The sequence below is a fragment of the Lutjanus erythropterus genome, chromosome 4 (assembly GCF_056507025.1).
Source record: "Lutjanus erythropterus isolate fLutEry1 chromosome 4, fLutEry1.hap2, whole genome shotgun sequence".
Lineage (NCBI taxonomy): Eukaryota > Metazoa > Chordata > Actinopteri > Lutjaniformes > Lutjanidae > Lutjanus > Lutjanus erythropterus.
In genome coordinates this window covers 31,886,241-31,902,360 of record NC_139320.1, presented here as the reverse complement: position 1 = coordinate 31,902,360, position 16,120 = coordinate 31,886,241, and the positions used below count along the sequence as shown (strand labels likewise).

General features: G+C 39.2%; 2 protein-coding genes across 2 annotated transcripts; one reads left to right on the top strand and one right to left on the bottom strand.

Annotated features, from left to right (window-relative positions):
* The first annotated feature begins 2,817 nt into the window (after nucleotides 1–2,817).
* Nucleotides 2,818–5,182, top strand: LOC146328599 (transmembrane 4 L6 family member 5). Its single transcript, XM_084717644.1, has 5 exons — nucleotides 2,818–3,024; nucleotides 3,670–3,738; nucleotides 4,061–4,215; nucleotides 4,395–4,584; nucleotides 4,744–5,182. The coding sequence occupies exons 1-5, from the start codon at nucleotides 2,848–2,850 to the stop codon at nucleotides 4,762–4,764; spliced, it is 612 nt and encodes a 203-aa protein (XP_084573770.1). The 5' UTR covers nucleotides 2,818–2,847; the 3' UTR covers nucleotides 4,765–5,182.
* Nucleotides 5,183–9,643: 4,461 nt separating this feature from the next.
* Nucleotides 9,644–16,019, bottom strand: LOC146328598 (protein phosphatase 1 regulatory subunit 14A-like). The gene is made up of 5 exons (XM_084717641.1): nucleotides 15,930–16,019; nucleotides 15,433–15,725; nucleotides 10,567–10,647; nucleotides 10,455–10,490; nucleotides 9,644–10,325 (listed from the first exon to the last, which is right to left on the bottom strand). Exons 2-5 carry the CDS (start codon nucleotides 15,610–15,612, stop codon nucleotides 10,188–10,190), a joined length of 435 nt encoding a protein of 144 aa, XP_084573767.1. The 5' UTR covers nucleotides 15,613–15,725; nucleotides 15,930–16,019; the 3' UTR covers nucleotides 9,644–10,187.
* Nucleotides 16,020–16,120: the final 101 nt, after the last annotated feature.

The window sequence follows — 16,120 nt, the reverse complement described above, 5'->3', positions numbered from 1 at the left end:
ATGTATAGAAAATATACAGCTGTGTATAATCCAGTCAGATTCTGGGTTTTCAAACACTGTGGGTCAAACAGAGACACCCGAAGAGGACGGACCAGAACCAGGACCGGGACCCTGATGTCATCATCAACCATCAACCAAACCAGTTCGACCAGCTCACGTCATCCTGTGGGTGATGGTATGAGGACTGGATGACGGGTCAGACCTGACCTGCTTTCCCATGAGTCTTTGCAGTGACTCACGGTTCCCACAGAGGAGCTAAAATAAGAAGAACTGAAAATAGAGAAAAAACATGAAGTGAACTCAGAGTCCTGAGCTCTCAGACTGATCCTGGAACAGTTTTAACTCTTGAGTTTTGAATCCTGAAATTTTTATTTTGATCATAAAATCTGATTGAATTTGATCCACAGCCTTACTTTTTACTTAACGGAACTGTTTTAGATTCAGTCGACTAAAATCTTCTGATATCTAATAGGTTTAATTAAAGTGTGATGCATCATTTAAATGTGTCTGTGGTATTTGATGTAAGTCACCTGATTATTGTTACCAAACCCAAATAGATTGGATGCACAAAATGTCTTTAAATGCACCATATGTAAGTTCTGTCACTTACAACTTTAAAGTAGAAGAAATTCTTAGTCAACATTCTTGAACATGTGTCTAAATTTTAACATTCATATCCAAAAGTGCTCATGAGTTATTGCTATTTTTTTTTTTTTTGAATGAGCTATTTTGATTAAAAAATTATCAGACTATAAATGTGAACTGATTGAAGAACTGAAATTCCTTTGATGAAAGTCATGAGAGTTGACATTTTTAAAGCAGAAGACTAATTGAGAAAAGATGCAGGTTATTTCTGTATAATTAAAATGGTGAAAGAATTTTGAGTCTACGCCAAACTGTTTTAAAGCTAACTGCAAAAACATAAACATAAACTTGTTTGTTACAGCGCCACCTTGAGGTCAGTGAGTGTGAAGCAGTGTGGGATCATGGGAGCTGTTGTCTTCAAAGCTGGTGAAAACCCATCCGACATGACTCAGACAGGAATCATGTTCACAGATGAGATTATGAAGTTTTCTTCACGTCACGTTCAGTCACGTCCACGACTTCCTTTTTCACTCTCTGACGTGTCGGACGAGTTTTTACTGAAGTTTAAATGGCGAGCAGGAAACTCAGCGGTAACTTAAATATATGACAAATTTCTCTGTTTGAACTTTGTTAGAAACATTTAAGGATGTAAGAACAGTGTTTTTGGACATTTTGTCATGTGGCCTATATAACCTACCTTACTTATTTAACTAGGACTTGTAACGATTAATTGACGATCAATTAATTGGTTGTTAAAAATCATGTTCGATCAAATGAAATTTATGACAGATGATTTTTATGAGTTTTATTTTTTAACACGTCGGCCTGTTTGCAGGTCATGTGACGAGGCAACATGTTGCAGTGCAAATAAAACTTAAAACTGAGGTTGAAAAACAGACATCTGATACTGTTTGTTATGAGCAATTTTTCCATGTTTAATTGATTGTTAATGTTACCAATGATTGATTAGTGATTATAACCCCTCAATGAAGCAGTTTGGTCTCATGTCCGTCCTGTCATCTCTGGTTTGTCTCCTCTGGATGCTTCATCTTAAAATTAAATGTCCATTAATGTTAATTTAATGTTATTTAACAGAGATAAATAAGAGTGCAGTCGTCTTCTCAGAATGTTTCCATATATGGTCGTGGGTGTGTCTGTGTGCGTCTGATATAAATGTGTGACTTTGTTCCTCAGACTGAGTCTGACCTTCATCCATCCGTCCGTCCATCTGACTGTCAGCAGCTCTCAGGGTGAGTGTTTGTCTCATCACACACACACACACACACACACACACACACACACACACACACACACACACACACACACCAACATGTGACCAGCAGTCATTCACACACACACAGAACTTTATTACAACATTAACATGTCATTATTATTAACAGCAGCTCTGCAGATGATTTAATTATATATTTTTTAATTAATTATTATCATCATATGACCAACAGTTAAACTTCATCACTGTCTGCAGCTCTGCAGGATTCTGCTGCTCGTGCAGTGGGACGTTGCATGTCGTGGTTCATGTGACACAGTCCATCAGACTGAGGAGAAGTTTGAGTTTAACAGCTCCACGGCTTTTGGGAAGAAGCTGTTTTTCAGCTTAAACAGGTGGTGTCCAGGGTGTGTCCTCAAACATGGTGTACTGTAATTGTGTTGCAGTGAAGGCAGCTCAGTGCCAATGATGTCCTGTGCTGATTTCACAACTCTGTCAGGATTTTTTTTTGTCAGGTTCGGTGCAGCTGCTGCTTCAGGTCATCATACAGTTTGTCAGGATGCTTTATTGTGTGAGGCAGAGGCAGTGGTAACTTGGTCACTTAAAAAAATGTGGTAATTGTACAGTATATTTCATATTTCACTTTAAATTTTATTCATTGTGTCTGCTTGTCATGTGTGGGACTACAGGTGGAAATTAGCAGCGTCTCACTAAATCTGGTTTGAGGACTGAGAAATAGGACAGAGACTTTAAGACACAGTGAAACTCTTTCCTGATGTTGTCCTGATCCTGGATCAGTTTTCAGAACAGAAGTGGAGCATTTAGCAGCTACAGACACCAAACACAGAGCTGACAGAGTGAACATCAGACTGACATGAAGTCATGTTTAATTTATCCAATAAAATGATTTGATCACATCTTTAACTGTTGAAACATTTAAAGTATTTTAAAGCAAAAAATGATTTTGTTTTATTATGAAGGATTAGCATGTAGCATTTATCGCAGCATCATTCTAACCTTCTGACGACACACAGATGTGTGTGTCGAGGTGTCTGCGATGTGTCGGTGTCTCTCTGGTTCCCATGGCGATTGTCTGCATGCTGTCCAACATCCTGCTGCTGCTTCCTGAACTCAACATCCACTTCCTGTTGGAGGGTCATGTGACCAGAGAGGCAACATGGGCGACGGGTCTGTGGGGCTCCGGACTAATGGTACGTCTGTGTGTGTGTGTGTCTACATATGTGTAGTGTGTGTGATGTGTCATATGCTGTGTGTGATACATGACAAACACTGCAGACTGTGTGTGTGTGTGTGTGTGTGTGTGTGTGTGTGTGTGTGTGTGTGCGTGTGTGTGTGTGTGTGTGTGTGTGTGGGTCACGTGCTATGGTTTATTTTCTGTTCTGATGTTGACTCACACTCTCTCTCACCTCTCACCCCATTTAGAATCACTCCTAAAAAAAAAACGTTCAAGTACTTGTGAAAACTTCAAGTTACAAACTTCTTTTATGTGTTTGGGTTTTTTGGATTGAATGACTCATGAATGTTTTAAAGTTTTAAAAAATTTTGTTCTAAAGTTTTAAAGTTCTCTGTTGAGTTTTGAACAGTGATAACACAGAGATGTGCTGCAGTGTGCCGACAAAGACAGAGAAGAAGAAGACTGTTGTTCAGTAAAAATGGATGTAAAAAAAAATGCAGGTTCAATAAATGACTTAATAAAGTTTATGAAGAAGACAAATTTTATTGAGAAAATGTGAATGTTTAAACAGAATTTTTGTTTGTTTACAGTCAAACTCCACAGAGAACTTTCAGTAACATACAAACAAAATTGTGATGTTTGTCCTGGTGTGTGTTTTCAGGCTCTGATCACAGCCAGAGCGTTTGTTCAGAGCAGTAAGACACAAGGCTGCTGTGCTTTCAGGAGTCAGGTGAGCTGATTATTGTCGACCAGATAATGTGAATGTGTAACTGTTTCAAAAACATCTGGAAAAAATACAAAGAGGTTTAGATATTTTGCAAAAGCTTTACCTGCAAAAAGTTTGAACCAGACTGAAAGTGATGACAGTGGATCAGTAAGAGATGCCTGTGCAGCCTGCAGACAAACTCTGCCTGACAAGACAAACTCTGGGGAAAAATGTTGTGAAAATTTGATTTGTTGACACTGAAGAGGACATCAAAATGTGCAAACATTTGACCTGTGCTGTGTGCCCAGATGTGTCAGGCGTTACAGATGTTCCTCTTTGTATCCAGATGTTGTGTCAGGTGCTGTACTCCTGTGTGTGTCTGTTGGCTGCTGGGGTCTGTTGTGTCGTCAGTGCCACTGGTCTGTCTAAGGGTCCTCAATGTCTCTATAACACCACATCTGGTCCCACCTGGGGGGTCCCACTGCAACCTGTCCCACACATGTGAGGCTCACACACACACACACACACACACACACACACACACACACACACACACACACACACACACACACATTATTGTAGACCTGATCTGACCTGCTCACTGTTCTCTGTTCTCTGGTCTGTGGTGTGTGTCTGTGGTCTGTGGTGTGTGTGTGTATGTGTGTGTGGTGTGGTGTCAGTCATGCGGGGTACCTGTACAACAGGACTCTGTGGTCTATGTGTATGGAACCCAGAGGTGTCGTCCAGTGGAACCTGGTTCTGTTCAGTGTGATGGGTTCTGTCAGCGGGCTGCAGAGTCTCCTCTGTGGGGCCAACATCATCAACTCACTGCTGGGACTGATCCTGGGTCAGGGCTGCTGCCACAACAAGGTCAGTGTGGGCTCCTGGACTGGACCTGGACTGGTCTGACTGGTCCTGGACTGGTTTTATGATGAGTGTAATTAAAACTTTTGTCCTGCTGAACACCCCCCCCCCCCCTCCAGTAGTTTGATGTGTGTGTGTGTGTGTGTGTGTGTGTGTGTGTTTCAGGTGAGTCCAGTTTCAGTGTGACAGACCGTCTTGGATCCTGAATAAAGACATCAGCTGTGACACAAACTCCACACAATGGAAACTTTTATTCTGGCGGGGTCTGTTTCCTGTCCCGTTGCTCTGACTTCCAGACAAGAGCCTTGCAAGCACTTTATTTTGGCGGTGTCCTCTGATGGTATTTTCAGTTCAAGCTAGAAAAATGAAAAAGCACTGATGCACTTTAGATAAAAAATAACTTTTAGGTAAATAAATAATAATATATTAATAATAATCAAAAAAATTATCATTTAAAGTACTTGGTTTCAACACTGCACTTCCTGTCAGAGGTGTTTTGCCTAGCAACGCTGTAGTCACCTGTTCATCACCTGTCCAATGCAGAGCTCATTAAAATGAAACAAACTCATTGGACGGTGACGTCCAGGACAGTCAGGACAGGAAGGGGCACTGACTGCACGACTGCACTAATAAACATAGAGAGCTCGATCACTCGATTAGATGAATCCAAGGACAGAAAGACTCCCTCATTTAATTATAATGTTTATTTTTATTTATTTATTCAACTCAATTTGTTTATTCTTTACTTTTATGAATTCATTTGTTGATTTATTGTATTAGTAAATATTAATGTATACATCTTTAAATTGATCCTGTAACTGTTAAGTTAATTGGTCTCCATGGTAACAGAGTGGCAACAGAAAAGCTCAGTTGTTCTCTGCATATTTTATTTATTATTATGTGTTTGCACAATAATGTTCCCATAAATTAAAGACAATTAAAGTGTGATTTAATTTGATTTGACTGTTTTCACCTGAACACTGTCATTAAAGGTCTCCAACGCTGCACAGACATGTCTGAAGATTTACAGATCAATGTTACTGAATGAGCGAATTTTATCACATTTTATTAGAATTATTATTCTCAGTTTTTATGTTGTTTTGTAGATGATTATATTTTTACAATAATTACAGTTTTCATTATATTACTGTATATATATATGTAGTATTTACATTGGCTAATTAAATCTATTTTAATTTCATTTTCAATTAAAGATATGTCTCATCAGGAATATTGATCTCTGTATCCTGACTGTATGATGAAAATTATTTATGGTCACAGTTTAAATCCATAAATGTCTGTAACATCACAGCTGTACATATAGAAACAGTAAAACCAAATGTTCACATTAATTAATTGTAATAAGTAATAAAAACTTTACCAAACATGAAATTATTGTTTTTTGTTCTTAAAATCAATCAGCTTAAAAAAAAACAAAAAAAAAAAACACTTGAGAAAACTCATAATTGAAGGTTGTTGCCTTTTTCAGATTGAATTTTGAATCAAACTCAAACTCTCAAAACTTTGAGAAAGTTTTGAAATGTTTAAACTTTTGAAATAAACTAAACATTTGCTACCTATAATCTTTTGTTGAGATAATTCACTTTTCTTCTTTAGACAAAATTTAATCTTCTGAGTTTTTTTAAAAAAAAAAATACATGTTCAGTGAACTATGAAGGCAACTTGTCTTTATTTGGATGCTTGAACATGAAAAAAAAATCTAAGCAAAACATTATTAGTTGGTAAAACATTTTTTAAAACTTGAGTTGAGCTCAAAACTCAAATCTGTTGAATTAAGTTGCCTCGAAATTTTAAGCCTTCTCAACTTTTAGGTTTTTACAGTGTGTTAACATGTTGCGATGAGAGGTGTGAATGAAAATTATGAGCTGTATTACTGAAAATATTCGAGTTGACTCTAATCAAATATTTCAATTGAACTGTAATCAAAGAGTAACACTGTTACACTCTGATAACCTTCAACTTTGAAATTTATCAACTCAAAAATATTGTGGCAACCGATTGCCTCATTTTTTGCTGACTTATGTGGGTTTACAGTGAACCTGACTGACTTGGATTGTGCATCCGCGTCACCGCTGGGCGACACTGGCCTGTAATCAGATCCATGTAAACAGGTTTCTGGACGATTCTCAATTTCAATGAGCTGTTTTTATTTTCATATTTATTTTATGATCTACACAGAGGACAAATAAAGTTCAGTGTCCACAGACTCTGATCACTGAGAGACGCTCGGAGTGTCAACATCAATAAACTGATGTAAAATATTTCACTGCCATGAGGAATTATAAAAACTCAGATTTGTTAAAAAAGGGATTTGGATCATTTTTCTTGGTTAATCCTTTCAGAGATGTCACTGTTACGTGCCACAGTGTGTGTGTTGATTTGTGTGTGCTCCTGTGCACAGGTTCTGCTCCGCCTCCTCCTTCCAGCTGCAGTGATTGACAGCAGCTGCAGTCAATCTGCAGTCAGACCCTGGTGCTGAAAAGCAGCGCAGTCTGCAGCAGAAACACGGCCAGTCTGCATGTTTGCAGCCAAGTCTCATAGTGTTTGTGTTTTTGTGTATCGTGTGTTTTGTTAGCCTCTTTTGCTTGTAAAGACACTTCTTATCTGGTATTTTAAGTTAACATGTATTGATTCACCGATCACCTTTGAAGCTCTCTGACTCTGCAGCTGCTCCTGACACCAAATTATCAGACTGATTTCTTCCATGAAGATGTTAAAATGATGATGAGTGTGTGAAACCAGCAGGGGGCGCTGCAGATCTTTAAACTCACCCTGTTCTTCTTCATGTTCTCTCACAGAACACACACAGCTGCTCTCTGCAGGGAGTTCAGTCCTGATGTGCTCCAGTTTCTGATCAATAACTGATTCATCTTAATCTGCTGATTGATCCTGTTTGAACTGATGCTGCGTTCAGTGACAATCAGAGATCTGATTCTCCAAGTTCAGATTTCCAGTTTCTGACCTCAGATGGTTCCAGACAAACAAAAATGTCCACCTGTGACGTCCTCTGCAGTCTTTATGTGATTTTAAAGGTGTGATCTGCAACAAAAAATCAGTGTGTAGACTGATATGAACATGCTTCCTGCTGACTGACTGTCAGTGTCTCCTGGTGTCTGTGTCTGCAAGAGACTCTGACTGGATTTCAGTAGTTTTCTAATTTATTTGCTGTTCGGGACGTTTCACCAACACAACATGCTGATGTCTGACGTCCTGATATGTTTAGGAACAGCTCAGACAAAATCCTTCTGAATCTACCTTTAAGATAAACAGGAAATATAATTTACGTCTTCGCCTTTAAACTGATGGTTTAACATTTTACAATCTGCTGATTGATTGTCATGTGATGTCAGACAGCTGCTGCTTCATGATCAATCAACTAATCAAATTTTAATTATATGGCAACCCTTCCATCAAATGCAACTGAAGAGCTCTGAGGCGTTTACAGACTGTTTTTCACCGGGGCGACACAAGTGGGTCAGTGGTTTATGCAGACGTTCACACAAAAGTGTATATGCACATGTCGCATTAGCATTAACTTATGTTTCTCATAATTACTTTGACATTATCAAAAATAGATTCTACCTCCATTCTCAATGTTCCACCATGAAAAACAGTTTTATTTGGATTATTTATTATTTATCCACTTGTTTACTGTTTATAGTTGTTTGCTTATGGTTTTTGTTTTTGTGAGCAGAATAAAGAAAACTACATCTAACATCTCGTTTTACAAACCTGAGTCGTATAATGAGTCATAAAGTTAATTAATCTTGTAACAAATTAAAAGTGGGAAAAATACAAGAGAAAATAATGCACACTGGTGATCAGTGAATGTTTACTGGACAGGAAAGTATTTATGATACAAACAGGAGTTTAACAGACTCTGCAGAAAGATCCAGGTGCATTATGGGAAATGTACGATCCAGTGTTTTTGGACTGAAAGTAAAAAATAAAATAAAAATCAAGTGAAATGGAAAGAAGCACAGAAGACGTCTGCAGGAGGAGTAATTTCAAATGCAAAGATTTATTAAAATCACATACAAACAATAGAAGAGATCCAGGAGAACCAGGAGTAGTTCAGTGAAAAGGCAGAATAAGAGACTGAAGTGTTCATGTTGTCTCACTCGGACAGACAACTGGAGGACATGAATATGGACACACACACACACGCACAGCAGCTGTGTGTTATCTGAACACACTGCTGATGTCATGAGAGGTGTGTTTACACTGCACACAGACTGAAACCACAGAAACACCCTGAAACACCCTGAAAGACTCTGAAACACTCTGAAAAGACAGGCTGTAAATTCACCAAAAACACAAACTCAAATGTCACGTTTGTCTTCAGTCTCTGTGCAGCTTCACACCAGGAGACTAATTTTTTAATCTGCTGTCAGATTTAATTAAATTTAATCTCCAAATCGGACTCAGGTCTGATAAAGATCGACTGACAGTTTTAGGTTTTCTGTTTAATTTAAACTGAAGAAAACTTTGTTTTATAAATGACAAACTGGAGGAGAGTGAAGTAGAGAACAGAAAGTGTGTTCAGCTTCAGTGTTTGTGTTTGATAAACTGATAACAGGTTTCACCTACAGACACACGGTCTGTTCAGGTGCTGTCGCACCTAAGAAAAATCACTTCCTGTACATGAACGCCTCCTGCAGCCGGAACAACTCAGAAAGCTGGAAATATGTTTGTCACCTGGAACATGATGGATGAAAGTAAATGTTTGGGTGATGGTGAAACTTTTTATTAATTCATGTGTTACATATGAATGTTTTGCTGACATGTTATTTATGTCACACACAGTAACCTGATCAATTATAAAAAGTGATTGATTAGCATGAACTCAGGTAAAGACATGTTTCAGTGCTTTAAGTGAAAGTAAATACTGGAAACAACAAGAGCTTCAATGATTAATCGATTATTAATCAACTGCTTTGATGATTGATTAAACGTTTTGTGTGTTTTTTTTAAGAAAAAATTCTCTCTTAAATGTTCATCCATGTACTCCACATGTTTGGACCTATTTGGTCACTAAGTGACAGGATTAATTAATTGATTAATTGAGATAAAAATGGTTTGTTGCAGCCCTAGAAACAGCCACACACACTCAAACACTCTGAGCAATAAAATAAATCACATCCTGTCTGGATGGTTCCACTTTACACTGTAAAAAAAAGTTAAAACAACTCAAAATGTCAAGGTATCTGCAAAGATTTTTGAGTTTTGAGCCCAACTCAGTTTTGAAATAAACGAAAGAAAGTTTCACCATCCTTTAGTTGGGATAATTTACTTTTCCTCTTTCGATAAACTTGAATCTTTAAGTTTTAGAAACTCAAAATTCAAAGATTCAAGTTTATATAAAGAAGAAAAGTAAATTATCTAAACAAAAATTATTGGTTGATAAACATTTTCAAAACTCAAAAATCTGTTGTAGCAGGTTGCCTTGAACTTTTGAAATTTGAGGAGCACGTGAATGCAACATGCATATTAAACGTGATGCAGCTGATGTGGTCTGATTGGATAAACTCAGGGCAGCACAGGTGTGTTTGTTCTCCTGTCCAGCGCGTCCAGGCCGTGGGACAGGGTCAGTGCAGCAGCTGGCGGTCAGCTGATCCGGAGCGGTTGGGGAAGATGTGGAGCTGAGGCAGCTCGATGCCATCATTGTGAAGATCCTCCTGTTTCTGTAAACCCTGAAGTTTGACCAGGAGCTCGCTGATAAACACCTGCAGGACACATGTGGACATGTGAACGCCCCCTGCAGGATGTACTGCTCATTACAGCTACATCATCCCCGGTGAGGGAATCAGGTGAGAATAAACGTTTCGTCATTTAAAATCTGACTTCCTGCTCACCTCTGTGTTGTTGTTGTTAGAGGACTGAAAGATCTCCTGTAGAGACAAAGAGACATTGTGAGACACTGTGAGACAGGTGGACAGAAAGACAGACAGGTGGACAGACAGGCACCTGCAGTCTGTGTGTCCTCTCCTCATCTGTCTTCAGGTCCAGCAGTTCATCAATGTTCACCTCCTCCGGCATCTCGTCCTCCTGAACATCAACAGACAGAAACAGGACGTCACTCTGTTATTAAAGTTCATGTGTTCTGAGTTTGTCACCACAGAAACATGTTGTTTACCACCCAGACAAACTTCTAAATATATAACTAGAAATGGAGACAGGTGTTGTTGATCAGATGATCAGAAGGATTAAAGTACAGCAGTGTCTTGTGGCAGTAAATGTACGGTTTGACCATGGAAACTCTGCAGAAAAAGTCCAGGAGGTCTCTGTGTCTTGTGTTTGTGGGATTAAACTGAGAGTGAGCAGAGTGAGCTGCTCTCTGGCTGTAGCTCACTCTCCTCCACCTGGTTATTAAATGTAGATAAAATACATTTTCAGTGCCTTTCACTGGGTGCCAGCCTTGCGTTGTTGCTCATATTGTGGGAAAAGATCAACTTGAAGTCTGATGAAAAGCTTCAGGTCATATTTGTGCCCATCAGAAGCTGCTGGGACACAGGACACACAGAGCTGCAGGCAGCTGCACTGATAAAAAAGAAAACGTTTCTGTTGTGTGAGACATGAGAGCGAAAAACACATCTGAGTCGCTTGTGGCTGAGAGACAGGAGGTAAATCTGATTCATTATTAAACACTTCTTAGTCTTTTCATGTTTTCAGCAACAATTTTCTACCATTTATAATGTGTTTAGAAGAAAAACTGAATGTCCTCTGTCCGTCTCATCATGTATGACAACACTGACTGCACGTGTCAACGTGTGTGTGTGTGTGTGTGTGTGTGTGTGTGTGTGTGTGTGTGTGTATGCAGATGCAGTTCACTGTAGGGATGGAACTGATCCGAACATTGCACCAGGAGCTGAAACCGACGTCACCGACCTGTGTTCTGATCTAAATTCTATTTTCTATTTATAAACACTGAGCTACGGAGAGAAGATCAAACTGCACATCAGCTTCATCTTAGACCTTCATCATCATCATCATCATCACAGGGAAACACATCACAAAAACACATTGCAAAACATGATCAACACATTGCAAACACATGATAAACACACCGCAAAACATGATAAACACATTGCAAATGTGACAAACACATTGCAAACACATGATAAACACATGGCAAACACATGACAAACACATTGCAAAACATGATAAACACATTGCAGACATGTGACAAACACATTGCAAACACATGCCAAACACATTGGAAACACATGACAAACACATTGCAAACACATGACAAACACATTGGAAACACACGACAAACACATTGCAAACACATGACAAACACATTGCAAACACATGACAAACACATTGCAAACACATGAACAAAAACCCCAACATAAATCAGCATGTTCTGAAAATATGTTCTTGGCAGTCAATCGCATTCTGATATCGTAATCAGATCAGAACTGCAAATAAGTGTATCATCCATCTCAAGTACCCTGCAATATAAACTGTAGTACTGCAGTATTTCAGGGTGTTCACAGCATTTCATCTCTGACATTTAGAAACAAAAACACAGAAACACGAACTGAGGACCTGATCTGAGGATGTTTGATCTCTGAGTGTGTGTGAAGGCCACTGAGACCTTTCTTTAAACTTTAAATAGCACACACACACACACACACACACACACACAAACACACACACACACACACACACACACACACGTTGTCTGGTGACATATGGGACATTTTAAACTCCTCCTCCTTCATGTCCCCTCCCCCTTCCACATGATGTCTTCATCAATCAATATGTCTGATAACTGTTCACAGCATCCTCATGGGTCTCCTCCTTCTGTCTGTTCGTCTGTCCTCTTCCTCTGTTTTCTTTTCTGAAAGATCTTTATTTAAATCAAACTGATGAGTTGTCTGTTTTCAGCTGCACTCTGTCACGTCATATTAAAACAGAAAACTGAAGCCAGTTTTATTTATTTTGTGCTGAATAATAAGTGAGAGATAATGACTGATGAAGTGTCCACAGCAGCCAATCAGAGAGGAGTATTCACCCTGAATGTGGAACAAACAGCAGTGATCTCAGGACCGAACCAGACCAACTCTCATCTCTGTTGTCACGGTAACCTCTGACCTCTGACCTGTTTACTGCTAATCATGTGATGATGAACCTGTCTGACGCCTCTATAAGTGTGTGTGTGTGTATGTGTGTGTCTCCAGATGGGGTCTCTGACAGGAAATGAGTCAAAGGGGCAGATCTGATTATCTATTTATCAACACACACACACACACACACACACACACACACACACACACACACACACACACACACACACACATACACACACACACACACACACACACACACACACACACACAACCCCCCCACATCTGTCTACTGTCCAATGTGTGTTAATGTGTCTTTGTTCCTCCCCCTCATTAATCCCCCTCTGAAGCAGCTCGTCAATAACTCCACCCTCCCTGGAGGTCCAGGCTCACATATAAAACACACTCAGTTAAAGAGACTTCAGGAAACAGATGTATGGATGGACGAATGGATGGATGGATTCATGGATGGCTAAATGGATGGATGCATAAAAGAATGGAATGGAATGGATGGATGGATGGATGATAGACGGATGGATGGATGGATAGACGGATGGACGGATGATAGATGGATGGATGGATGGATGGATGGATGGATGAATGGATGAACGAACAGATGGATGAATAGATGACAGATGGATGGATGGATGGATGGATGGATGGATGGATGGATGGATGGATGGATGGATGGATGAATGGGCAGACGGATGGATGAATGGATGAACGAACAGATGGATGGATGGATGGATGGATGGATGGATGGATGGATGGATGGATGGTTGGATAAATGATGGATGCATGGATGGATGGATGGATGGATGGATGAATGGATGGATGGATGATGGATAGATGGATGGATGGATGGATGGTTGGATAAATGATGGATGGACGGCTGGATGGATGGATGAACAACATATTTAAGATAATCCAGTTTGTGTAGGCTGATGTGCAACTTTCTCACTAACATTACTGATCATAAATCAAACTAAAACATTGCCGGTATAAATATGTTTATTTTGATTGCACCCTGTCAGGACCCAGATTTGTCCCATGGGCCTCAGGTTGAATATCACTTTAGAATGAACCAGAGGGAGCAGCTCCTCTAATGTAGAGGACACCATGTTGAACTGCCATGTTTGTCTACAGGAGCCCAGAACGGACAAACCAAACACGGACTACAGACTCAGACTTCAGGTTCCACATGCTGGGAGAAGAGAGTGAGACGAGGTGTTTGCAATCTGCAAAATCACTAAAAAACATGAAGCTGTTCAGAAGGTTTAATGTTTCATCTTCAGCTCTAATGTTCCTGTTTAATAATGAATGAAGGAACCTGCTGAGACACGAGACAATAATGATGCTGTAAAAACTGGAAACTGTGTTACTGTGTGTGTGTGTGTGTGTGTGTGTGTGTGTGTGTGTGTGTGTGTGTGTATAAGCCCTGCAGCAGTGTTGAGCTCTCAGCTGCTGTCAGCTCCTGTTTGTTCTTTATCTCTTCAGACTCGACCTTTAAGGCTCTTCATCGTCTCCCGAACTGTCGTCTTCATTCTACTGGGAGGGACCAGATATGACCAGTACAGCTCCCAGTATCCCAGTAAAAACCACACACTAACATCTCACACAAGGATCATGGTCTTTGTTCTTTCATAAACAACAAACAGTCAAAGTCTAATGCTAATAATAATAATAATAATAATAATAATAATAATAATAATAGTCATGATCATAAAAGACCCTTCTCTGTACATTAAAACCAGTCTGCTGATGGTTGAGTTTAGGTTGCAGGAATGTTTTTGGATGGTTCTTCTGTTTGTGTATCAGCTGAGTGAGATGAGCTGTTTACACATCACACTGAGTCAGAGATCAAACTAAACACAACAGCTGTTTATCACCATATATGGACACATCCAGTTCAGTCTGGTCAGCATGTTTTCATGGTGATGATGATGATGATGATGGTGATGATGATGATGATGATGGTGATGATGATGATGATGATCTAGCCTCCATCACAGGAAACAGATTCTGTCACAACGCTGTTATATACCACAATACTATCGCTATTATATACCAGAATACTAACTCATTATATACCAACACTTAAACTACTATATACCACAATATTAACACTATTACTGTATATACCAGTACTATCACTATTATATATCAGAATACTAACGCTATTATATATTAATACCAATACCTTCCCTATTATAAACCAGAACACTATCATTATTACAAACCACAACACTAATCATATTATATACCACAATACTAATACTATATGCCACTTCACTATCACTATTGTATACCATAATACACTATTCTATACCAATGGTAACACTATTTTATATGAATGCTAACACTATTATATACCAGTGCAAATGTTATTATATGCCAATGCTAAAGTTATTATATACCAATGCTAATGTTATTATATACCAGTGCTAAAGTTATTATATACCAACGCTAAAGTTATTATATACCAACGCTAATGTTATTATATACCAACGCTACTGTTATTATATACCAATGCTAATATTATTATATACCAACGCTGTTATTATGTACCAATGCTAACGTTATACCAACGCTAATGTTATTATATACCAATGTTAAAGTTATTATATACCAATGCTAAAGTTATAATGTTATTATATACCAACGCTAATGTTATTATATACCAATGCTAGCATTATGATATACCAGTGCAAACACTATCAATAGTACTTATTAGTAGTACTGCTGTAGTAGTACTCACCCGTCCCCTGTACAGTTGGTCCAGTCCACAGTCGATCCACTGCTCCACGTCCAGCCTCCTCTGCAGCTCTCGCCGGTTGTATTTGACAGTGACCCGCGCCTGCCGCCGCTGCACGCTCTGACCCGGGGACTGACCGCCGCACACCTTATTAAGCCGCCGCCCCGCCCGCTGAGCTGCCATCACCTCCACCCACCAGAGCAGACCAGAACTACCCACCAGAGCAGACCCTAACCAGGACCACCGACCAGAGCAGGACCACCGACCTGAGCGGGACCAGGTCACACAGAGGCTCCCTCAAAAATCAAAAAAACCTGATCAAATATTCAAGATCCTGAATTTAATATTTTATATTCACAATTTTTAATAAAAAAAAAAAAAATTAAAAGTCCAAAGAAATCCACAATTCTACTACTGCTGCTGATAATAATAATGATGATGATGATGATGATGGTAATAATAATAATAATAATAATAATAATAATAATAATGATGATAACTTATCTGAGTTTTAAATCAGATGAATCCTGATGAAAAGAAATCAGAGTCCTGTGTGTTGAACCGGTGAACCGTCGGTCGGTGGTCCGTGTGCAGACTGACTGAGGCAGGACAGGGCGGGGACCACGCTGCTGCTGCTGATGCATTCATTAACTGTGGGATTTATGATATCTACGTTTACGTGTCTAAAATC

Bases quoted from the DNA above. Each gene is read 5' to 3' on its own strand.
- LOC146328598 (XM_084717641.1), bottom strand. From the start codon at position 15,612: ATGGCAGCTCAGCGGGCGGGGCGGCGGCTTAATAAGGTGTGCGGCGGT. The intron at 10,648-15,432 runs GTGAGTACTACT...GTTGATGTTCAG, and splicing joins ACCAACTGTACAGGGGACGG to GAGGACGAGATGCCGGAGGA. The intron at 10,491-10,566 runs GTGCCTGTCTGT...TTGTCTCTACAG, and splicing joins AGAGGACACACAGACTGCAG to GAGATCTTTCAGTCCTCTAA.
- LOC146328599 (XM_084717644.1), top strand. From the start codon at position 2,848: ATGTGTGTGTCGAGGTGTCTGCGATGTGTCGGTGTCTCTCTGGTTCCC. The intron at 3,025-3,669 runs GTACGTCTGTGT...GTGTGTTTTCAG, and splicing joins TGTGGGGCTCCGGACTAATG to GCTCTGATCACAGCCAGAGC. The intron at 3,739-4,060 runs GTGAGCTGATTA...CTTTGTATCCAG, and splicing joins GCTGTGCTTTCAGGAGTCAG to ATGTTGTGTCAGGTGCTGTA.